At 53.0% G+C, this 22,341-nt stretch overlaps 2 protein-coding genes across 12 annotated transcripts in view; both read right to left on the reverse strand.

The window, feature by feature from the left end:
- On the reverse strand, window positions 1-9,477 carry SPAG7 (sperm associated antigen 7). The gene is made up of 7 exons (XM_009251175.3): window positions 8,492-9,477; window positions 1,561-1,628; window positions 1,234-1,322; window positions 1,009-1,093; window positions 797-886; window positions 535-691; window positions 1-418 (listed from the first exon to the last, which is right to left on the reverse strand). Exons 1-7 carry the CDS (start codon window positions 8,574-8,576, stop codon window positions 309-311), a joined length of 684 nt encoding a protein of 227 aa, XP_009249450.1. The 5' UTR covers window positions 8,577-9,477; the 3' UTR covers window positions 1-308.
- The window catches only part of CAMTA2 (calmodulin binding transcription activator 2), a 19,869-nt gene continuing 6,296 nt past the window's right edge, over window positions 8,769-22,341 (reverse strand). For all 11 annotated transcript variants that reach the window (XM_024234480.3, XM_054536021.2, XM_054536023.2 and 8 more), the window contains 15 exons: window positions 21,997-22,131; window positions 20,458-21,395; window positions 19,292-19,418; window positions 17,845-17,979; window positions 15,145-15,260; window positions 14,348-14,532; window positions 13,944-14,022; window positions 13,533-13,755; window positions 13,008-13,312; window positions 11,115-11,311; window positions 10,677-10,860; window positions 10,403-10,474; window positions 9,921-10,108; window positions 9,677-9,751; window positions 8,769-9,591 (listed from right to left, as the gene is read on the reverse strand). In XM_024234480.3, coding sequence (XP_024090248.1) covers window positions 9,528-9,591; window positions 9,677-9,751; window positions 9,921-10,108; window positions 10,403-10,474; window positions 10,677-10,860; window positions 11,115-11,311; window positions 13,008-13,312; window positions 13,533-13,755; window positions 13,944-14,022; window positions 14,348-14,532; window positions 15,145-15,260; window positions 17,845-17,979; window positions 19,292-19,418; window positions 20,458-21,395; window positions 21,997-22,131 — 3,023 coding nt within the window. In that variant the 3' untranslated portion in view covers window positions 8,769-9,527. The remainder of the gene's footprint in view (window positions 9,592-9,676; window positions 9,752-9,920; window positions 10,109-10,402; window positions 10,475-10,676; window positions 10,861-11,114; window positions 11,312-13,007; window positions 13,313-13,532; window positions 13,756-13,943; window positions 14,023-14,347; window positions 14,533-15,144; window positions 15,261-17,844; window positions 17,980-19,291; window positions 19,419-20,457; window positions 21,396-21,996; window positions 22,132-22,341) is intronic.

The following is a 22,341-nucleotide window of genomic DNA, read 5'->3' on the forward strand; positions in this document are numbered from 1 at the left end:
CTGGGTTAAACAGTATTTATTGAATGTAAAGTACCCCAGCCCCATGGGGAAGAAAATTCCAAGAATGGGGAATAATACAGATTAAATACCCACCTGCACATTCACACTCTCACACAAACACACACATACCACACACATATCCAAGCTCCAACAGTGACAAATCAAACACCTGTTTTCCCCCAGCCTGAGGGACAGCTGGTAGGAGGTGGTTCAGAGGTGGGGCTCCAGGATGGGTTCTAATAGCAGCAGGCTTGTCCCTCCCTGCCCCCTGCCCTGCCCCAGGGGTCAAAGGGAGCTGGGCGGGGCGCCTAGGAGGTTGGTGGCAACTCTTCCCCGCTCTGCCGCAGACGCTTCTTGGCTCTGATCTCATTCATAGCCTCTTCAATGGAGCGTGTGTCCCTCTTATTGGCCACGGGCACTAGGGGCAGAGAGGAGGGTAGGGAGGGCCTAGAAATCCGTACCTCAGCCTCCACTGCCCTCCTGCCACATCCTATGCTCCTCTCCCAGCCACCCCCAGCCACACTGTGGCCTCACCACAGCCGTAGGTCTTATTGGCCTGTAGCATGTGGGCTGCGTCTTTGGCTGCTCCCTTGCCGATGAGGTGGCTGTACTTGTCCTTGTAGTCGCTGGCAGGGCTCACCACCACAGGCCCCTGCTGGGCTGCCTCCTCCTCTTGCCTCTGGGCCAGCTCCTAGGGGTGAAAGTGGGGGCACTGGTGCTCAGGGCCCCAGCCCAAACCCCCATCCCTCCCAGGTGGTGGGCTTCTGGGCCCCAAGGGCTGCCAAGCATAGCTCACCTTCAGCTTCCGCTTCTCCTCAGCCTTCTGGGGGTCCCATTCCTCTCCACGACGGTAGGAGTCTAGCTCTTCATCAGAGGGTGCAAACTCCTGGAGAAGAGCAGAATGATGAGGTCAGAGTCCATACAAATGTTTCATTTCATTCCTTGGTCGGGGAGGGGGGATAAGGCTACAAAGGGGAAAGGAGAGAATGAGGAATTCAGGCCTTTTACCTTTTTGAAGATCATGACATAGCGACAGTCATCATCTTCCCCAAAGGAGAAGGATGTCAGGCCAGCCACTTCCACCACATCATGTCTGGGATGGGATGGCAGAGGGGAAAGAGTATCTTGAGCCAGGAGCGGGCCTAGTGCCCGCCTCTGGAGGAGCCCCCTGCTGGCCCTTTCATGCCCCGCTAGCCACCCATTTCCTTCCTCCCCCAGCCCAGAGACACTCACAGTATGCTCCTCTCGATCTTGTTCATTGGCTGAAACTTTTTCTTGATCTGCCCACTGTCTTGAATGAAATCTGACACCTCCTTCTCCATCTTGGGAGAGGGGAAAGGAAGCAGATATGAGACAATGGCTCCACTCAAGTACCCCTCTCCCCAGCTGAGCCCGGGCCCTTCTACACCTCCCCAGCACCCTCCCCAGCCTCCATGCCACTGGCTTCCAGGCGTCACCTCTCTCAAGACATTTTCAGCAAAACTGAATCCTCAACCTTCCAATTTTAACTTATTGGAAGTCCTTCCTGAGTCTGCCTCTGATCACTCCAGTTGTTCTCACCCTTTTACGAAACTCCACTTTCTGTTGTTTCTCTTGCTCTTGTAGTTTCTTCAGGCGGGCGGCCTGTTCTGGGGGTGAGAAATGGCAGCATGAAGCCAGGGCTGGAAGCATGGGTGGGAAAGGTTTCTAAGGCTTCAAGTGAAGTGTGGTGTCCACTGGGAGGTGTCAGGCTGGGAAAGTAGGATTAGCGTTTATTCATCAAGCATTTATTGATGTTTATTCTATCTAATAGTCCCCCTTATCCACGGGGGTCCATTCCAAGACCCTCAGTGGATGCCTGAAATTGTGGATAGTACTGACCCCTATATATACTATGTCTTTTTCTATACATACATGCCTATGATAAAGTTTAATTTATAAATTAGGCACAGTAAGAGATTAAGAATAATAGGCCAGGCATGGTGGCTCACGCCTATATCCCAGCACTTTGGGAGGCCGAGGCAGACGGATCACCTGGGGTCAGGAGTTCGAGACCAGCCTGGTCAACATGGTGAAACCCCATCTCTACTAAAAATAAAAAAATTAGCCGGGTGTGGCGGTGGGCGCCTATAATTCCAGCTACTGGGGAGGCTGAGGCAGGAGAATCACTTGAACCTGGGAGGCAGAGGTTGCAGTGAGCTGAGATCGCGCCATTGCACTCCAGCCTGGGCAACAAGAGTGAACTCTGTCTCAAAAAAAAAAAAGAGATGGCCGGGCGCGGTGGCTCACGCCTGTAATCCCAGCACTTTGGGAGGCCAAGGTGGATGGATCATGAGGTCAGGAGATCGAGACCATCCTGGCTAACGCAGTGAAACCCTGTCTCTACTAAAAAAAAAAAAAAAATACAAAAAATTAGCCGGGCGTGGTGGCGGGCACCTGTAGTCCCAGCTACTCGGGAGGCTGAGGCAGGAGAATGGCGTGAACCTGGGAGGCGGAGCTTGCAGTGAGCAGAGATGGCGCCACTGCACTCCAGCCTGGGCGACAGAGCAAGACTCCATCTCAAAAAAAAAAAAAGAGATTAAGAATAACAATAATACAATAGAACAATTATAACAATGTACTGAAATAAAAGTTTGTGGCTGTGCTCTCTCTCTCTCTCGAAATATCTTATTGTATATGACAGTTCTGGACTGCAGGTAACCAAAACCTTGGAAAGCAAAACCTTGGATAAGGGAGAAGCAGGAACTACTGTATCTGGCACCAGGCGAGACCCTGAAGTACTGAGATGATTAAGACACAATGTGGCCCTTCAAGAGCTCCCAGTTTAGTGGGAGTGACAAAGATCAGAATAATGCTTAACCCCCTTTTCCAACTCCACTGGGGAAACCAATTAACAAACATCTATTTATTTATTTATTTTTGAGATGGAGTCTCACTCTGTCACCCAGGCTGGAGTGCAGTGGCATGATCTCAGCTCACTGCAAACTCCATCTCCCGGGTTCAAGCGATTCTCCTGCCTCAGCCTCACAAGTAGCTGGGATTACAGGCATGCGCCACCACACCCGGCTAATTTTTGTATTTTTAGTAGAGATGGGGTTTCACCATGGTGGCCAGGCTGGTCTCGAACTCCTGAGCTCAAGTGATCCCCCCGCCTCACCCTCCCAAAGTGCTGGAATTACAGGCGTGAGCCACCGCACCCGGCCTATTTATTTATTTTTGGGACAGGATATCACTTTATTGCCTAGGCCGGAGTACAGTGGCACAATCACAGCTCACTGTAGCCTTGACCTCCCTGGCTCAAGGGATCGTCCTACCTTAGCTTCTCAAGTAGCTGGGACCACAGGCGTGTGCCACCATGCTCAGCTACTTTTTAAAAAATAATTAAAAATATTTGTGAGATGAGGTCTCACTATGTTGCCCAGGATGGTATTTTTTTTTTTTTTTTTTTGAGACAGAGTCTCACTCTGTCACCCAGGCTGGAGTGCAATGGCGTGGTCTTGGCTTACTGCAACCTCCACCTTCCGGGTTCAAGAGATTCTCCCGCCTCAGCCTCCTGAGTAGCTGGGACTACAGGCGTGTGGCACCACACCCAGCTAATTTTTGTATTTTTATTAGAGATGGGGTTTCACTATGTTGGTCAGGTTGGTCTCGAACTCCTGACCTCGTGATCCGCCCGCCTCAGACTCCCAAAGTGCTAGGATTACAAGTGTGGGCCCAGGCTGGTATCGAACTCGGCTTCAAATAACCCTCCCACCTGGGCCTCTCAAATTGCTTGAGAGGCTTGGGCCTCTGCACCCAGCCTTGGCTAATTTTTTTTAAGTTTTCTGTTAAGATGGGGTCTCAGTTTGTTGCCCATCCTGGTCTCCAGTTGGCCTCAAGCAATCGTCCCACCTTGACTTTCCGAAGTGCTGGGATTATAGGTGTGAGCCACCATGCCCGGACTATAGTTAGTTCTTTGTACATTGTGGCCATTAAATACATGTTTGGGCTGAGCGTGGTGGCTTACGTGTGTAATCCCAGCACTTTGGAAGGCCAAGGTGGGAGGACTGCTTGAGGCCAGGAGTTCGAGACCAGTGTAGGCAATATAATGAGACCCCGTCTCTACAAAAAATAAAGAATTAGTCAGGCATGGTGAAGCATGCCTGTAGTCCCAGCTACTCGGGAGGCTGAGGTAGGAAGATCACTTGAGCCTGAGAGGTCTAGGTGACAGAGCAAGACCCTGACAAAAACAAAAACAAACACAAAAACAAACCATAATGCATCTGGGAAGGTGAGGAAAACAGACTAAGACCCTGGCCTCAAAGAGTCTGTCATCTCGTTGTTTACACAGGAAAGGGGAATATTGTTTGTTTGTTTGTTTGTTTTTTGAGATGGAATCTTGCTTTGTTGCCCAGGCTGGAGTGCAGTGGCACGATCTTGGCTCACTGCAACCTCCGCCTCCTGGGTTCAAGCAATTCTTCTGCCTCAGCCTCCCGAGTAGCTGGGACTACAGGCATGCGCCACCACGCCCAGCTAATTTTTGTATTTTTAGTAGAGATGGGGTTTCACCATATTGGCCGGGCTGGTCTCGAACTCCTGACCTTGTGATCCACCTGCCTTGGCCTCCCAAAGTGCCAGGATTACAGGCTTGAGCCACTGTGCCCAGCTGGAAAGGGGAAATTATTTAACTTCCTATATTTTGTAAAATCCCCCACTTCCCACTTCTATAGACAGGATGAAGCCGAAATAGATAATCTGACACCCTTCTCCTTTGGGAGTGTAGGTGTCCAAGGTTAGCTGTGAAGGGTCTTTTTTTTCTGAACTCTTGGGCTCAAGATATCTGCCTGCCTCTTGCCTGAAGATGCCTGAGACCCCACCTTTACAGAAAACTTCAAAAAAAAAAAAAAATTAGCCAGGTCTGGGTGCAGAGACTCAAGCTTCTCAAGCAATTTGAGAGGCCGAGGTGGGAGGATCACTTGAGGCTGGGAGTTCAAGACCAGCCTCCCAAAGTGCTGGGATTTCAGCTGTGAGTCCCCTCGCCTGGCTAAGGGTCTTATTTAACTTTCTTCCTCTTCCTTAGATCCTGCCTCTGCGCCAGATCCCCTCTGCCTCTGGAGGAGAAGGAATTTCTAACCCGGGCCCTCCATGCTTGCCTGTCTTCCCCACGATGTGATTTTACTACCTCTAGAGATTTGGGTGCATGCTTCTTCCTATTCCTGCTCCTCAGCCTGAAATCTTTTTCTCTTTTGCCATTTTAAATCCTTTACAACTTTTTTTTTTTTTTGAGACGGAGTCTCGCTCTGTCACCCAGGCTGGAGTGCAGTGGCGCAACCTCCGCTCACTGCAAGCTTTGCCTCCCGGGCTCACGCCATTCTCCTGCCTCAGCCTCCGAAGTAGCTGGGACTACAGGCGCCCACCACCACGTCCGGAGAATTTTTTGTATTTTTAGTGGAGACAGGGTTTCACCGTGTTAGCCAGGATGGTCTCGATCTCCTGACCTCATGATCCACTCGCCTTGGCCTCCCAAAGTGCTGGGATTACAGGCGTGAGCTACTGCGCCCAGCCAAATCCTTTACATCTTTAAGGCCTCCTTCTTCCCCAGGATCTCAATCCTCTCCAGCTGCACTGAACCTCTCCCCATCATTTATTTATTTATTTCGAGACAGAGTCTCGCTCTGTGCCCAGGCTGGAGTGCAGTGGTGCGATCTTGGCTCACTGCAACCTCTGCCTCCCACGTTCCAGTGATTCTCATGCCTCAGCCTCCTGAGTAGCTGGGATTACAGGTGTGAACCACCACACCCGGCTAATTTTTTTTTCTTTTTGTTTTTCTGAGATGGAGTTTCGCTCTCTTTGCCCAGGCTGGAGTGCAATGGAGCAATCTTGGCTCACTGCAACCTCTGCCTCCCGGGTTCAAGTGATTTTCCTGCCTCAGCCTCCCGAGTAGCTGGGATCACAGGCATGTGCCACCACACCTGGCTAATTTTTTATTTTTAGTACAGATGGGCTTTCTTCTCCATGTTGGGCAGGCTGGTCTCGAACTCCCGACCTCAGGTGATCCGCCCGCCTCAGCCTCCCAAAGTGTTGGGATTACAGGCGTGAGCCACCACGCCTGCCCATTTTTTGTATTTTTCATAGAGACAATGTTTCACCAAAAATGAGCCCTCTCCTCATTTTTCAAATAACTCCATGCCTTTGCACACGTTGTTCCTCTGCTTGGAATGCTTTTCCTCCTCTTGCAAACATTGAGATCTACCGTGAGTCAGTTACTTCTTCCCCTGGGCTCCAAGCTCCTTTGGCTCAGACACCCAGCATAGCATAGACAGAGAACTAGCACATCATAACTTTTTTTTGTCTCCTTCAGCATAGTATGAGCTCCTGGAGGGCAGGGACCCTGTTCATCTACTGTTCAGTTATCCTCTGGAGCCCCAGGGCCTGACAGCCTAGGAGCTCTCATCTTTCTGTCCTCACTGACCACCAGCGCATTTCATTTTTTGTTGTTGGAAACAGAGTCTCAACTTCATCGCCCAAACTGGAGTGCAGTGGCGCAATCACCTCTCACTGCAGCTTCAACCTCCCAGACTCAAGCGATTCTCCCACCTCAGCCTCCCGAGAATTGGGACCACAGGAGCGCGCCACCAAGCTCGGCTAATATTTATTTATTTATGTATTTATTTATGAGACGGGAGTCTCGCTCTGTCGCCAGGCTGGAGTGCAGTGGCGCGATCTCGGCTCACTGCAACCTCCGCCTCCCGGGTTCAACCGATTCTCCTGCCTCAGCCTCCTGAGTAGCTGGGACTACAGGCACGCACCACCATGCCCAGCTAATTTTCGTATTTTTAGTAGAGACGGGGTTTCACCATGTTGGCCAGGATGGTCTCGATCTCTTGATCTCGTGATCCGCCCGCCTTGGCCTCCCCAAGTTTTGGGATTACAGGCGTGAGCCACAGCGCCAGGCCAATTTTTCTATTTTTTGTAGAGACGGGGTTTCTCCATGTTGCCCAGACTGGTCTTGAACTCCTGGGCTCAAGCGATCCGTCCGCCGCGGCCTCCCAAAGTGGTGGTATTACAGGTGTGAGCTACAAGGCCGGGCCCCACTGACTGTTCTTTAACTGGTTTTCGAGTCTTCTCTGCATCTAGAGAAGTGGCACAAGATTATGGTCAAGAACATAGGCTTCGAGCCCAGTCGTACCTGGGTTTGAAACTCTGCCACTTACCAAACTAACCATGTGACCTCAGGCGAGTGACTCACTTAAGCTTCCTAGTCTGTCAATGCCGGGTGATCCCCCACTTAGACAGTCATCGGAGCATTAAAGAATTCCAGTTCCCCATTCCCATCATGCTTCCTCCTTCCTCAGAGATTTCAAGTAGACTCTTCTGCCTGTAACGCTTTGCTTCTCTCTCTCATTTACGGAATTACCTGTTCTGATCTCGGCTCACTGCAGATTGGGGGAGAACCTCAGGTGGCCGCTCTCACTGTTATTTTTCTCTCAGAGCACTTATCAAGTTGGTTATTAAACTTCCGTGTGATCACTACCTCAATGAGCGCCCCAGCCCCGGACTGTGGCCTCCCTGAGGGGTACCCCGGCCCCTAACGGTTGTTCAGGAAATAAGGGGACGAAGCGTAGGCATCCAGCGGCCCTTGAATTCTTGGAAGGCGTCCTGCCTGCCCTGGTCCCCCTGGGGCACGTGGGGAGCCGGGACAGGGCTAGTCCGTGGTCAAGGTCCGCAGGTTTGGGAGTTGGGGTCCTGTGTTCCGCCAGGATCATCCCAAGCCGCAATAAGAGCAGCCCGGGGGAAGCTCCCACCGCCCTGCCGGGCCGTGCCCTACGCCGGCCGCGGGACTCCAGCCCACCCGCAGGGAAGCTACTCCGAGAACGCAGGCGGAGACAGTGGCCAATCGGACCCGGCGGGTATTCTCATCCCTCCAATCAACACTACGATCCGCCCGGGCAGCTCGGGAATTTAAGGCTACAGATGGGAAAAAGGTTGTCGGAGGGAGGCAGAAGAGACTGGGTTAAATCAAGCAGGAGGGGCAAGAAGACACAGAGGACCCAGCAACCAATGGGAGTTCTGAGGCCGGGGTGGTTCCGAAGGAAGGTCGAACAGGTCTGAGGAGGCAGAGCTTTAAGTTGAAATAGCCAATACAGATGAAGGCATAGTAGATGGGCGTGTCCTAAATCCAATTGAAATAGAGCTAGAGGTGGGCGGGGCAGGAATGCGGCAGGTTGGAGGCACCCTACCAATCAGACCAGGTCAGCACCGGACAGGCGGGCCGGCAGGCTAATGGGAAACAAGGACTGCGGAAGGCCAGGGTCGGGAGAAGGGGCAGGAGGCTGGCGCTATCTTTCAGGTGGCCAATCACTGTCCGCTAAGAACAGCGGGCGTGTCAGCAGCCCTTTTAGGGACTCTGAGGGTCTCGGAAGGGGCCTGTGAGGGGTCTTTCAAGGTTGAGGAGGCGGCATCGTCTCAAGAGGGAAAAGTGCGATCCCGAGAACCGGGCGAAAGAAGGCGGCTGTGAATTTGGGATCCTCACCTCGGGCCTTGCGCCGAGTCTCCTGGTCACCGAGGCTGGGTGGCTTCTCCATGGAGCTCAGGATGGAGCCCAGTAGGTCCGCCATCTTGGGAGTGACTGAGAGGGGGCGGTGCGTCTTAAAGGGAAGGGCGGAATGCCTTTAAGGCCGGAAACACGTCGGAGGCGGAAAACCCCGAGCCCGCCTGGCCTGGGCGCAGATCCCAGGCCCGCGGCGCTTGGCGGCCTCCAGCTGGCCGAGGCCCCGCCCCGCCCCCGCAGACAGAGGCCGGAGGCTGGCTGGTGCAGCGATGTTTAATGGCAATTCGTATAAACCAAGCCCATGCACAAGTAGAAAGTGCCCGTGGAGCCGACAGGAGGCCCCCGCCGCGCTAGAGAACCACAAGCCCGGCCGTGCAGCCCTCCCCGCGGCGCCTTAAATAGATTCTTCACTATACTCTGTATGTTACAGTATGTACAAGACCCCTCCCCTCGGGGGACGGGGCGGACTCCGCAACGCGTTCCTATGTACACCACCTCCCCTTCGGCCCTGAGGTCGGTGGCCAGAGTCGGGTGATGGGGTAAGACAGGGCCAGAGAGGGAGGAAACAGACGCAAACATGCGGAGTCGGGTGGGGACACGGTCAGCCCTGAAACACGAGGGGCGTGCGCAGCGAAGGCAGTGGTGGAAACTGAGGCGGATACATTCAGAGACGCGTCGAACAAATAAATAAGGCAAGTCAGGAGGGGGCCGAGTCGGGTGCAGGCAGGAGGAGCTGGGGAGCAGGGGCAGGCAGGGCTCCGGAGGTCACAGCGGAAGATGCAGGTATGTGGGGCGCGGGTCTTCTGGAGCCAGGACCAAAAGAGACGGGGCACGACCAGGAGGGACGAGGAGAGGGGTGTGGGAGCAAAGCGTGGGGAGGAGGGAGGAGGCCTACAAAGGGCTCCAACAAAGGTGAACAGGAAAGCTACCGACAGGGGCTCCCCCTGCCCCAGAAAGCCCTCTCCCTGTTAAGACTGCACGAGGCACCCCCAGGGTGGTGAGAAAGGCGGTGGCCAGGTCATGTGGCCAGTCCCGGCTGGGGAAGCCCTTCCAGCTCCTGGTTCTGCTTCAGTTCTCTCATCCTGCAGAGAGAAAGATAGGAGTCAGAGGAGACTGGCGATCAGGAGGGTGGCAAGGCAAAAGCCCAGCGGGAGAAGGGATGAGTACCTGTGTCGGCAGCGCCGCAGGAATCTCATGATCTTCCGGGCTGCCTGGTCCTGCTTCTTGGTGAGAAAGGAGCCTCTGGTGAAAGAAACAAAAGATGGACCTCACAGAAGGCATCTCATGCGTTCGGCCCCCCAGGAACCCTAGGCAGGGAATGGCAGTGAGGCATGATGATCAAGAGGATGAGTAAGGGGGAATGGCGTGGATGCAGTGGGGGGGGGCACAGAGGGCTGGGGCTGGGCCCTACTTGTTGCGGGCAGGCAGGGTGGCCGAAGGCCGGTGGGGAGGGCCGGGCCTGCGGCGGTAGGAGCGGTAGTGCTGCTGGATGAGCACAGCCGCTCGGCGGCTCTGCTGAAATCGCTTCTGTTCATAGTAGCTTCGGAACTTGCTCTGGATCAGGATGGCCGCCTGGGTCATCTTCTTATAGAGTGCAAACTGCAGGGGTGGGGAGGAGGGACAGGGGCTGAAATAGAGGGACAGAGACCCAGAGCCCTGAGGCTCACCCAAGTTAGGCTGATGCAAGACTCTTTCTGTAACCCACACACTCAAGGAAAGACTGAATCATCACAGACCTCACACTCAGAGCTCATGCCTAATACCTTAAGTGCAATCCAGGTCAGCTTGTGGAGAGAGAAGGGGAGTTAGGGCTCTGGCAACATTCTGGAATGGTTAGGTGTGGGTGTGGGTTGGTGGGTTGGTGGTTACACTTTTGAGGGAGAAGGGTCTCACCTGCTTGTACTTCCGGTAACAGCGCTGGATTACAGCTGCTGCTACCTCCTGCTGTTCCTTCAGCCGCCGGCCCTGAAGGGAGAGAAGTCTCAGCACCTCATGACCCACATAATGGGATATCTGACTAGTCCTTCCAACTTTCCTGGGGTTCCCCTGACCCTTTACCCCATCGAAGGCCTGTCTGCACGACTACTCATCCTCCAAAAGCCCTGGGAGCCCAGTCTCCCCTGACTGGAGATTGTGTAATTCATCCTGAGACCCCTGCCCCTCTGACCTTGTACTTTCGGAAGGCCGTCTGGATGACTCGGGCAGCCTCATACAGTTCCCGCTGCTCGTGATCTGATAGTGTCAGCAGGGCAAAATCACTTTCCATCTTGCCACTGGTAGATGCAGAGAGAAACTCTGCCCAGGAGGGTGCTGAAGGGACAGCCAGGCGACCTCGCTCAAAGGGCAGTTCGCTGTAGGCGGTAGGGAAAGAGGGTGTCATGAAGCATCTGAAGTCCCTCCTCTGCCATCTATGGATGGCTACGAAGGAAAACCACCAGCAACTGAGTCTGGAGAGTGACTTCAGAGTTCATCAGCCAGTTCAGTTCGCTTCTCCAAGGCCCTGGGGCCTCAGCCAGAATGGAGCTTTGGCTGTGGGAAAGCCAGCTTTCTCCCTTCCTCCCATCTTCCTTTGAAGAATCTGGAGGCTTTGTCCTGAGCTAGTCACCTGGGAGAGGTTGAGCTCGGGAAATGGTCCACATTCTCCAGGTAGCTGGCCAGCCAGGACATGGTCTCACTGAGCCCCACAGCCCCTGTCCGCTCCCGCATTGAGGCTCCAGCCTCGGGCAGCCCCACGAAGTCCTCTCGTTTAATCCGCTCCGGTGTGGCTTCGATGATCTGCTTGGCCAGTGAGATCATGTCCACCTGGATGAAGGGAGAAGCTGAGTGAGCCCTTAGGGGCCCCAACTGCCAGCTGTAACCTCAGTCCATTCCTATCTTGTTCCTTCTCTCCCTGCCAGGTGCTGCTTTCTGGGCCACTGTTCCAGACTCATTCATTTATACTGATGGGGCTCCCACTTGGGGGTCCCTCTGTGCTGAGATGCTATGGAGAATATAGGATAAAAAGGAGATACTCCAAGTGGGGATTCAAAGCTGAACAAATGGAGGACTTGATACCCTTTCAGGCCAACCACCACTGTGCTACCTGGGCCTGCCCCATGCCAGCTGACCAGCACATGCTCCCCATAGGCTTGGCTGTGCCCACCCCCAGCTCCCTTTCAACTCTCCAAGAACCATCCCAACACTTGCCAACCACTACCCGGATGAATGGCTCCAGTCTGGCCTTTGCTCCAGCCCTGAAGCCTATACTCCAGCACTTCCTGCTGGACACACTCAACACAGCCTACTTGAGTTCCCTAAGTTTTTTGTACTTAAAGTGCCACCCACTTACTCCATTAGTCTCTCTAAAGCAGGTATGTCCCCAGTCTCTATCAGAGAAGTATGGGCTATACTTGAAGATTCACTTTCATTCCACAAGACTTTCTTAGCCTTATCATGTGCAAGCCTCCTTCCTGCATCAGATCACTGCCAAATACCCTCATCTTGCCAACCTTACCTCTCCACACAACTCCCAGCTGCCCTCCGTCATCTTGGTTCTCCTAGAACCTTGTCCCTACATAGATCAACAGGTAACTCCTACAAACCAGCTCTAACTGAAGATATTCCCCAGAATTTTTGTTTGTTATAGAGACAGGGTCTCTTGTCCAGGCTGGAATGCAATGGCACAGTCAGCTCACTGCAACCTCATACTTCTGGGCTCAAGGGGTTCTCCTACCTCAGCCTCCCAAGTAGCTACAACTACAGGTGTGTGCCACCATGCCTATTTTTAAAAAATTATTTTGTGTAGAGATGGGGTCTTGTTATGTTGGCCAGACTGGTCTCAAGCCCCTGTTCTCAAGTGATCCTCCCACCTCGTTCTCTGAAAGTGATGGGATTACAGGGGTGAGCCACCGCATCCAGCCAGAATATTTTTTAATGCTTTTTATATTTTAAATTTTACTATTTTGTCTTTTTTTTTTTTTTTTTTTTTTTTTGAGACAGAATCTCACTCTGTCACCTAGGCTGGAGTGCAGTGGTGCAATCTCGGCTCACTGCAGCCTGTGCCTCCTGGGTTCAAGTGATTCTTGTGTCTCAGCCTCTCAAACAGCTGGGATTACAGGCACGTACCACAGTGCCAAGTTAATTTTTGTATTTCTTGTAGAGACGGGGTTTTGCCATGTTGCCCAGGCTGGTCTCAAACTCCTGGCCTGAAGTGATCCACCTGCCTGGGCCACCCAAAGTGCTGGGATTACAGGCGTGAGCCACCAAGCCCGGCCAGACTTTTTTTTTTCCCAACATCTGTATTGTGGGACCAGCCAGAATTTTCAGCCTCCGCTGCCTCATGACTTCCAAGTCACATGGTCTGAAAGGAGCTAAGCAAAAGGCTACCTTGCCTGTCCCAAAATGAAGTAAATAGGCCCTTCCTAAACTGAAGCCAGACTTTGATTCTGCTTCATGGAAGTCGGCCTCACCCTTCCTACTCCACTTCTAGCCCCCATAACTCCGTCAATATAAGCAGTACCGGGATCACATCCACAGCCTGTGGGCTGTCAGCGTCCTCTGGAGCAGCCCCATCATCTGAGGCTGGTGGGAGAGCAGGAGGGGAGGAGAGGGGCCCCTTGGAGTTGGTAGCCTCATAGTCCATGAGGAGTAGGGGGGCCTCTGGGACACCAGAGGAAAGCTGGCCTGGGGCCATGTCCTCCATAGTCATCTCAGAGGCTGGCAGAGGTGCAGGGGGGGGACTGCCATCTGGGGCACTAGAATAGGCTGACGTGACGGAGAAGGTGCCATCCGACAGCTCCGAGGGCGAGGAGACGCTGCTCAGACCTGTGTGGGGAGGGAAGAGAGTGAGGGCAGCCGGAGCCACGGACATCCCTCGCTCGAGTCTCCTGCCTCCCCCATCCTGTTCTGTTCTTGCTTCTGTTATCTCCCATCCCTGCCTCTGTGGTTTGTCTCCTCTCTTACTCGTTTCCCACACCCTTTGGCTTTGTCCTGGCCTATCCTCCTACCTACATCCCTCTCTCCAAAAGATTAGGGCCAGCCTCACCAGTGTCTGGGCTGGAGGAGGGTGGCGATAGGGCAAGTGGGGGCTCCACCGAAGCCTCCTGTCTCTGTAGTTCCTCAAGGCAGCGGGCAAGGCGCACATGACCCCGGGAATGAGCCACAGACAATGGCAGACGGCCCAGAGAGTCGGGAATGCTCAGTGCCTGTCGGTTCCAACGGAAAAGGAGCACAGCAGCTTCCAGGTGTCCCAGGGCACAAGCCCACATCTGAGGAAGGGGGTGGGACAGGAGGAGACGGAGACGGAGGTGGAGGTGAGGCTGGGGGCTCTTCCTCCAGGTAGTCAGGTCTTCAGACCCCAGCCCACCCCACTCCCTGCATTCCTCAGGATCTTCCTTTTCAAGGGCGGTTCCCATTGCCCACTGCCCCATGTGCGCTCAGGAGTCGTCATCCTCACCAGAGGGGTGCAAGAGAAATGATCCACGTTGAGCGGGTCAACCTCCTGCTCTAAGTCCAAGCTTCCAGTCTCCACACTCCTGGAGGGTTTGGGAGAGAGACAGCAGAGCCCAATGAGGGAAAAAGTGGGCAAAGTAGGAACATCAGAAGTAAAGGCACTAGGAGGCAAGCTGTACAGGGCCGGTGGGAAGAGGCAGTCAAGGACACTAGTTTAAGGAGGTCAAGAAGTCAAAGTGTTGTAAGTCAAGATATGAAAGTTCCCCAAAATATAAGTCCTCTCCCAACCCCCTCCCTTCCCACAATGACCCCAGCTCCCTCTTGGTAGGGCCCCAGGTCCTCCAGTTCCTCTTCAGTCCCCTGACACTTCTGTCCCAGAGGCTGCCCAGCCCTCACCCAGTTGCTCACCGCCACTGGCTCAGGGTCTCGATGAGGCGGGCATAGCCCTGGGCAGCAGCCAGGTGCAGAAGGCTCATGCCCCGGAAGGGGCTTCCGTGGGCCAGACGTTCAGGACCCTTCCAGGTGGAGCGTGGGATCATGCTTTCTACCAAGACCACTACCCGTGCTTCGAACCCAGGCCCCTGGCCTTCATCCTGCGATATACACACTCTTAGGCAGAGACCCAGGTATCTACTCCCCTGGCTTGAAATGGCCTTGGCCACCTCACATCTGTCCTCCCAGCTTCTAATTTTGCCCCCTCCCCACATGTCCCACTCTAGGATCCCATCTGAAGTTCCTCTGTGGCCTGTGTCTCTTGCTCCCACAGCCACTTCCTCCAGCAGCCAGACCTCACACAATCTTGCCCATGTGCCTTCCCATCAGCTCAGATTAGTGCCATGTTCGCACATGGCTTCTCCCCCTCAGAAGCCAGAGCCTTCTCTGAGCCTTAGCCCTCTTCTTTCAGAAACTTGGGACCCACAGAGATCTGAGCCCCAGTGCTTCTGACCCCTGCCCCGCCCTCTCCTTCACCTCCACCCTTCTTCAGACCAGAAATAGTCTGAAGCCCGTCATGCCAAGAGGGTGCCCAGAATAGCCACTCTCGCCACAAGGTGGGGATGGGAACAGGGTGACATCAGGGAGAGGGAAGACAGGCTGAGGAGGCTGGGGACAGGAGAGGGAGGCGAGTCACGGGCACTAGACGTTTTCTTTAGCTGTGTCCTCCCCTTGCTCCCCTCCATAGACCACCTCCCTCCTCACAGAAGTACCTGAACTGGAGGAGCGTCAGGACCCTGGCAAGGCACCTGCCCAGCTGCTGCGATCTCTGCCATCCGCTTCTCCATCTGCTCCAGTCGCTCTAGTATGGACATCCGGAACTGGTTGTCTGAGGGGGAACGGGTATGGGAGGCTGAGTGGGCAGAGTCTAGGTGATGCCCTGAACACCAAAAGTAGACCTGTCCCAAGATCTGGGGATGAGGACACAGAACCATATTCTTTTATCTTCCCCAAAACAATAGCTCCTTTACCCCTTCACCTAAATAAAGCCCACCAGGACTCAGTCCTTAAACTAGGGCTGTTAATACTACCCACTGACCTAGAACCCGGATCTGGAACCAAAACTGTTTCCTTCCAGGTACAGAGGTAGTAGGAATTCCCAAATGGTCCTCCAGCCTGCAGCTGTCCCAAATCCCACCCGTACACACTCTTCCCCGCAGCCTTTCCCTAGGTAAAATGTTCTGTCAGTTTTTGCAGCAGACACTACCTTTGTCCCCCATGGTGAAGGTGAAGGATTCCAGGGTTCCTCCCCTTTAATAACCACTGCCCCAAAGAGCTCAGGGACTATGATTTGAAAAGCACCTCCCCTTCCTCCCAGCCCCCCGCAGCTGTCCACAAAGACGATGGTGGGGGACGGAAGGTGACAAAGATGGATGGCCATATAGCCATGTCCATTTCTCCTCCTCCTCCTCCTCCCCATACACAAATACACACGCAAGTACACACATATCCCCCCAAGCTATGTCTGTCCCCTCCTGAGATCAAACAAGGACAAGAAGGGGAGGCGGGAGGGGATCAGAGCTGTAGGAAAACAGACACAGAAACAGGGTGAAGGTTGGAGATGTTCTGAGATGCCAGGATAGAAGGGGATGAAGGTACACAGGTGATAGTAAGGGAGGAGGACAGAGAATGATTAACAGAAACCCAAGGAAAGCAAAGGGAGGAGAGAGAGCAAAAACGATAAAGTGAAGGAGGAGAGAGAAAGGACAAAGGAGGGCTGGGGGAAAAGTGCCAAACAAGCAGTAAGAAAGGACGATAAAAGACAGGCAAGTTAAGATATTGGTTCAAGAAGAAATGGAAAGAAGAGGGATGGAAGAGACTCGTAGGAGAGATGGTAAAACGCAGATTAGACAGGGACAGAGAAATAAGGTGATGAACAGTCACAGGGCAGGACAGAGACAGAACAGGACTGAGAGACCTGGCCAGATCCCAGGTAGGCAGACTCAAGTCAGAGACAAGCAACCCAACACACTCAGGCTTTGTGTGGGGGTCAGCTCCAAGAGTGAGGCAAAACTAGGGACCAGAGCTCCGGAGAGAGAGAAGTAAGGACAGAGGGAGACTAAGATAACACAGACGGCAGCAGAACTGAGAGAAACCAAGAGGCAACAACAAAGACACCAAGAGGAAGAGACAGAGAAAAGCAAACCTTGAGAAAGCAGAAAGCAGCAGGTGCAGACAGAAACAATGTTCAAGGCCAAGAGAGAGAGAACCAGTAACAGGAACAAAAACAATCCCAGATTTAAATAAATAAATACACACACACATAGATACATGTATGTGTGTGCCTCTGTGTTTGTGTTAGTACACCATGTTATTAGCAATGGATATCACTGAGAAGTAGTAGTATAGGAAACTTTTTCTTTTTTTTGAGACAGAGTCTCGCTCTGTCGCCCAGGCTGGAGTGCAGTGGCACAATCTTGGCTCACTGCAACCTCCGCCTCTCAGGTTCAAGCAATTCTCCTGTCTCAGCCTCCCGAGTAGCTGGGACTACAGGCACCCACCACCACGCCTGGCTAATTTTTGTATTTTTAGTGGAGACAGGGTTTCACCATATTTGTCAGGCTGGTCTCAAACTCCTGACCTCAGGTGATCCACCCGCCTTGGCCTCCCAAAGTGCTGGGATTAGAAGCATGAGCCACCGCGCCCAGCCAGAAATTTTTATTTTCTATTTTGTGCTTTTGCGTAATTTCCAAATTTCTGTTAACAAACACGTCTTTATAATCAGAAGAGGAAAAGCAATAGAAATTTAAATATATAAGTACAGCTGGGTGTGGTGGCTCATGCTTGTAATCCCAACACTTCGGGAGACCGAGGCGGGGTGGACTGCTTGAGGTCAGGAGTTTGAAACCAGCCTGGCCAACATGGTGAAACCTCATCTCTACTAAAATCACAAAAAATTAGCCAGGCTTGGTGGCAGGCGCCTGTAATCCCAGCTACTCGGGAGGCTGAGGCAGGAGGATCGCTTGAACCCAGGAGGTGGAGGTTGCAGTGACCTGAGATCGCGCCACTGCAATCCAGCCTGGGAGGCAAAGCAAGACTCCATCTCAAAAAAGAAGAGAAAAGTAAATAATAAATAAATATATAAACTTGTGCATAGCACCTATATATTGCTCTAGACCCTGTCCCTGCCCTGCCTCGCCTCTTGGCCTTCCTTGTCTAGATTCTACCCTTTGGGATGGAGAGGGCAGGTCAAGAACTGGTATAAAAATGACCCCAAGATTTATGGGGAAGAGGAGGTGAGAGACGTTTGCTGCCACATTTAGAAATCACTAATGAAACAGGAATTGAAAAAAAAAAAAAGAATGGTAAAGTGGGGGCTCAGTGATGGCCACCCGAACCCTGAGTGGTCTAGGAGCATGTCATGCTCAAAGGCTGTGGGCCCGATACTTGGGTTCAGAGGGCTGAGTACTCACCATCCAGTGACAGCCAGTCAAGTTGAGTACTAGACAGAGACAGGAATCGGCGGGCTCGATACTCAAAGAGCACAGAAGCAGAAAGGGGCCCCTCCCGCCCTGCCACCTGCAAAGACACCAGCCCTACCTCATGGGCTGGAGAGGGCAGGATCAGCAAGAAGGGCTCTCTTTCCCTGGCTCCTTCTATGGCTACCTGTGTCAGCCACAGACAATTATTCCATAGTTATTTCCCCTACTGCCCTGCTGTGGGCCAAGAGGCCCCTGGCTTCAGTGGCCTTGGCACTAACTGGGAAGGGAGTCCATTCGTTTGAGAACTTAATACGTACTATGGGCCAGAGATCCCTTGGATTCTAGACCCTGTAGTTGAAGATATTTGTTATTCGGCAAGAAGGTTTGGAAACTGAGGGTCAAGAGACTAGTTATGAACAATTTGATGGTGGAAAATCCTCTTGATCCCCGGGTCAGAGTCCAGAAGTTATGACCCTGTTACTGAGATGGAGGAAAGGGGAGCTAGCTGCTCATGAACAGTGTCCAGTGGCCATAAGCATGGAACCAGCAGGCCCTGATCCTAAGACCAGGTGCTGAGACTTTTTCTCCCAGTCCCCAGATTCTCTGGTCTCATCCCCTTTCCTTACACACATGCTGGATGCTGCTGTAGAGACTGGGAGAGAACACACTTGTAGACAGCAAAGCTGCCAACCTGTCACTTTGGTGGTCCTTGAGGTCCCCTAGTAAGGCTAATTTTTGAGTGTAGGGTAAGGGCAAGGCTGGTGGCAAAAGGGCAGAAACGAACCTTGGCAATGAAGTCTAGACCAGTGCTGTCCAATAGAACATTTCTGCAGTGACAAAAATGTTCTATATCATCACTATCCAATAGGGTAACACGAGCCATGTGTGGCTACTGAACACTTGAAATGTAGTCAGTGAGACTGGGGAAGTGAATTTTAAGTATTTTTTAACTTTAATTAATAGGCACATGTGGCTAATGGCTACCATACTGGACAGCACAGTTCTAAAAGCCAATGTCCTTCAGTCCCAAGACTGGTTAGAGGAAACCCACATTTCTTCTTTCTCATTCCCCCTGGATTGGAGTTGGAGACTCTGGCTCTAAGCCAGAAAGCCTGGACAGACATTAGAAATCCCTTTGGTCAATGCCTAACCTTACAGGAGGGGAGGCCAAGGACCTCAGGAAGGATCAGACTCATCTGAGGTCACTGGTTAGCTAAGGAGTAGATTTCTTGGACCAGAACCTAGATCTTCTGACACCTAAAGTCTGGGCTCTTCTGCCTGCTGGGAGAGCTTGGGGCTCACCCTCAGGACTGGATGAAGTTGTTATGCTCTCAAAACAACTCATTTGTTCCCAGTGCTTTCTGGAAGCCTGGAGGTCCTGATCTGTCCTAACTGCCCACATGTCAGTCCCTCCCCCTACGGTTCCCAATCCTCATACCAGGACAGTAGCAGCGTAAGACACCAGGCTGGACAAGTGAGGCTGGCACTGCGATGTGATCAAAGACACAGGAGTAATGCTCAGCGGCTTCGGTCCAAGGACCTGTGATGAGCACCTTGACCCCACCCTGCAGACAGAAGTCAGAGACCATGTGACTGGAGTTGGGCATTCATCCCCTCACTCATTCATTTATTCAGAACCTTAGAGGGTATCTACTATATGGCAGGTCCTGTGCTAGAGTCTGGGGGTCCAGGGATAGACAGGACCCAGTGGGGTGAGGTCAGTTAGTCTATCCCTCCCCAACATTCCTGCCAAGTGGTTGCCTGGTCTCTACCTGAATCTGCCAGTAGCTGGGAATTCAGGGCCTCCCCCAAAGCTACCACAGAGCTGTCACCAGAAGGAAGTTCTGTTCTTGGGCTAATTCACCCCCACTGTACTTCCTCCTTTTCCTCTCAAAGGCAGCATAAAACAGAACTTCTCCACTGCTGAAGACAGTCTTTCAGCTACTCAAAGTCTGCAATCACATCCCTGACGTTTCTTTTCTTCTCCAGGCTGCACAGCCCCAATTCCCTACCCTTGAAAACAGTCAGGAAGACAATGAGGTCCTAGGAGACTCCAGAAACCATGCTAACACGTGGAAGGGAAAGGAACAGAAAAAAGGTTAAGTTGCTGAGCACTCTGGAAACAAGAAAGCAGCTTCACTCTACATAAAAAAAGAGATTGGCGGCTGGGCACGGTGGCTCACACCTGTAATCCCAGCACTTTGGGAGGCCGAGGCAGGCAATCACCTGAGGTCAGGAGTTTGAGACCAGCCTGGCCAACATGGTGAAACCCCGTCTCTACTAAAAATACAAAAATTAGACGGGCGTGGTGGCGGTCACCCGTAATCCCAGCTACTCGGGAGGCTGAGGCAGGAGAATCATTTGAACCCGGGAGGCGGAGGTTGCAGTGAGCCAAGATTGTGCCACTGCACTCCAGCCTGGGCAACAAGAGCGAAACTCTGTCTCAAAAAAAAAAAAAAAAAAAAGATTAGGTAGAGGACTAAGAAGCCATGAAAACTGAGGGAAACTAGGTCACGGACCACGGGGTAAAAGTTAATACAATTTGTTTTGGGGAGTCAGAAAACAAATGGGAGGGAGAAGGGAGGAGATAAGCCTGAGTCTCACCTCTGGGTAGGACCACTCTGGGGAGAAGTCTGTGATGGTACTAAGAGCAGGAGAGAGCTGGGGGGTCGGAGCAGGGATGCTTGGAGCTTCGTCACTGATGAGTTCTCCCATAAGGTCTGGGAATGATGAAAGACTGAAGGGCTCCAGTTCACTGGCCCCAACAGGTCCTCCAAACAAGGCCTCACCTCTCCCTACCCTGCTTGATGGCTCCAAGGGGGCAGGTGAGGGTGGGGGTGAGGGAGGGGGTGAAGGTATGGGTGGGGCAGCCCCCTGACCCTTGAGCTCCTCCCCACTGTCATCATCTTGGATGAAGAAGCAGTTTCCTCTTCTCCCACCTGCTACTGACGATGGTGGGGGACCCCGAGCAGCTGCCTGGGGCTCCAGGGCAGCAGCAGGCTCTAGGGCAGAACAGGGGGTATGAGCGGCCTCTGCCTCGGGGAAGTCTGGACTTACTCCCTGCCCCCCTCCATATGTCTGGCCCCTCTGGGGGCTGTTGAGAAAACGATCAGGGTCAAAGGCAGGACTGGGAGGAGCCGGTGGGGCAGAAGGCTCAGTGCCTACAACCACTGCCAAACTCATGGAAGGCCTAGGATCAGCCTGGGGAGCCAAGTGCCTGGTGGGCGTCAAGCCCCCAGCCCGCTGCTCCAGTCCTGTCAGGAGGAGGATAGCAGTGCCTCCTCTTGAAGAACCCCCTCGAGAAGTGGGAGGGCTAGGTCTGATTTCTAGGGGCTCTGCAAAACCTGATGAGGAGGAAGAAGAGGAAGAAGATGGGGAGGTGTGTGCCTTGGGGAGCTCTGGGGGAAGTGGGGCTATCAGTGGAGGAGGCTCTGGGGGGTGAGGGTGGGGGATAGAGGTCAGGGTTAAAGCTCGGGGCTCCACTTTGGGAGAGATGATGCGGTGTTTCGTGCTGCTGCATTTGTGGGTAAGGCTCCCAGAACCTGGAGTGGAGAGGAGTAGGAGAGGAGATAAGACATATCATTCTGCACCTTCTCTACCCTGAAGCCCTTAAAAGTATTTCCTGGGACGTCCCTATAAACCAGAGGTGTAATACTGACTGTAGCCACTGGGAGGCATCAGAAATGCCTGTTCTCTACCCCTACCCTTTATTGCCCCTCCCCCTCTCCAATTCCCCTCAAAACAAGCAGGACCAGAGGAACGCTGCAGAGAACTGAGGGCTTGGGAGAGTAGCTAAAAGCAAAAGTTAAAGGCATAGGAAAAGGACAAAAGAACAGAACCAAGGGGGTGCCAACTAGGAGGAAGGCTAAGGCTGAGTGTCATTGGTGGTGCTGAGGGGACCGGAATTGCTGAAGGTAGAAGACAGGAAGGGCAGAGGCTGCCATGACAGCTGAGTGCAAGGCTGGCTCCGAGCCAGCGTGCACCCAGATGGGAACGTCTCTCTTCATCTGGCCCATCTTTCTGGGACATGCAAAAGACTTGCAAATCAGCATGCAAATCCCATCAAGACGGATATCCCCCTGGCTTGCGTAAGAGCAGTGTGGCTAGGTGGGAAGACAGCCAAAAGGTCAGGGAGTAACTTACCAAGCCCCCCACTGCAGAGACAGGCGTGGGTTCGGGGCGCAGGCTTGGTTGGGTGGGTGTCCAAAATCTGCTGCACCAGCTGTTCTACAGAGAACTCTTCTGTTCCATTCCCACAGCTCCACTTGATGCCATGAACTAGAGAAGTTAGGGGGAAGTGCTGTGGGATCCCCACGAAACAGGCCCCAGAGTGCCTTGATGGTGCCTCCAAGCACCTGACATGCTTCAAGACTTCTGGCCAGGTGAACAGAGGCCAGCAGCCTCAAGACTGCTCAGATATGTCGCTTTAGTCCTTTCTCCATATTCTAATACCTGAGAACACACTGGGAATCCTAGCACCCTCCCAGC

The sequence above is a fragment of the Pongo abelii genome, chromosome 19 (assembly GCF_028885655.2).
Source record: "Pongo abelii isolate AG06213 chromosome 19, NHGRI_mPonAbe1-v2.0_pri, whole genome shotgun sequence".
Lineage (NCBI taxonomy): Eukaryota > Metazoa > Chordata > Mammalia > Primates > Hominidae > Pongo > Pongo abelii.

What these genes read in the sequence shown, in the direction of transcription:
- SPAG7 (XM_009251175.3), bottom strand. Translation starts at nt 8,576, where the DNA reads ATGGCGGACCTACTGGGCTCCATCCTGAGCTCCATGGAGAAGCCACCC. An exon ending in ATGTCATGATCTTCAAAAAG is followed by an intron (nt 887 to 1,008) that starts GTAAAAGGCCTG and finishes GCTCTTCTCCAG; the next exon opens with GAGTTTGCACCCTCTGATGA. An exon ending in CAATAAGACCTACGGCTGTG is followed by an intron (nt 419 to 534) that starts GTGAGGCCACAG and finishes CTCTGCCCCTAG; the next exon opens with TGCCCGTGGCCAATAAGAGG.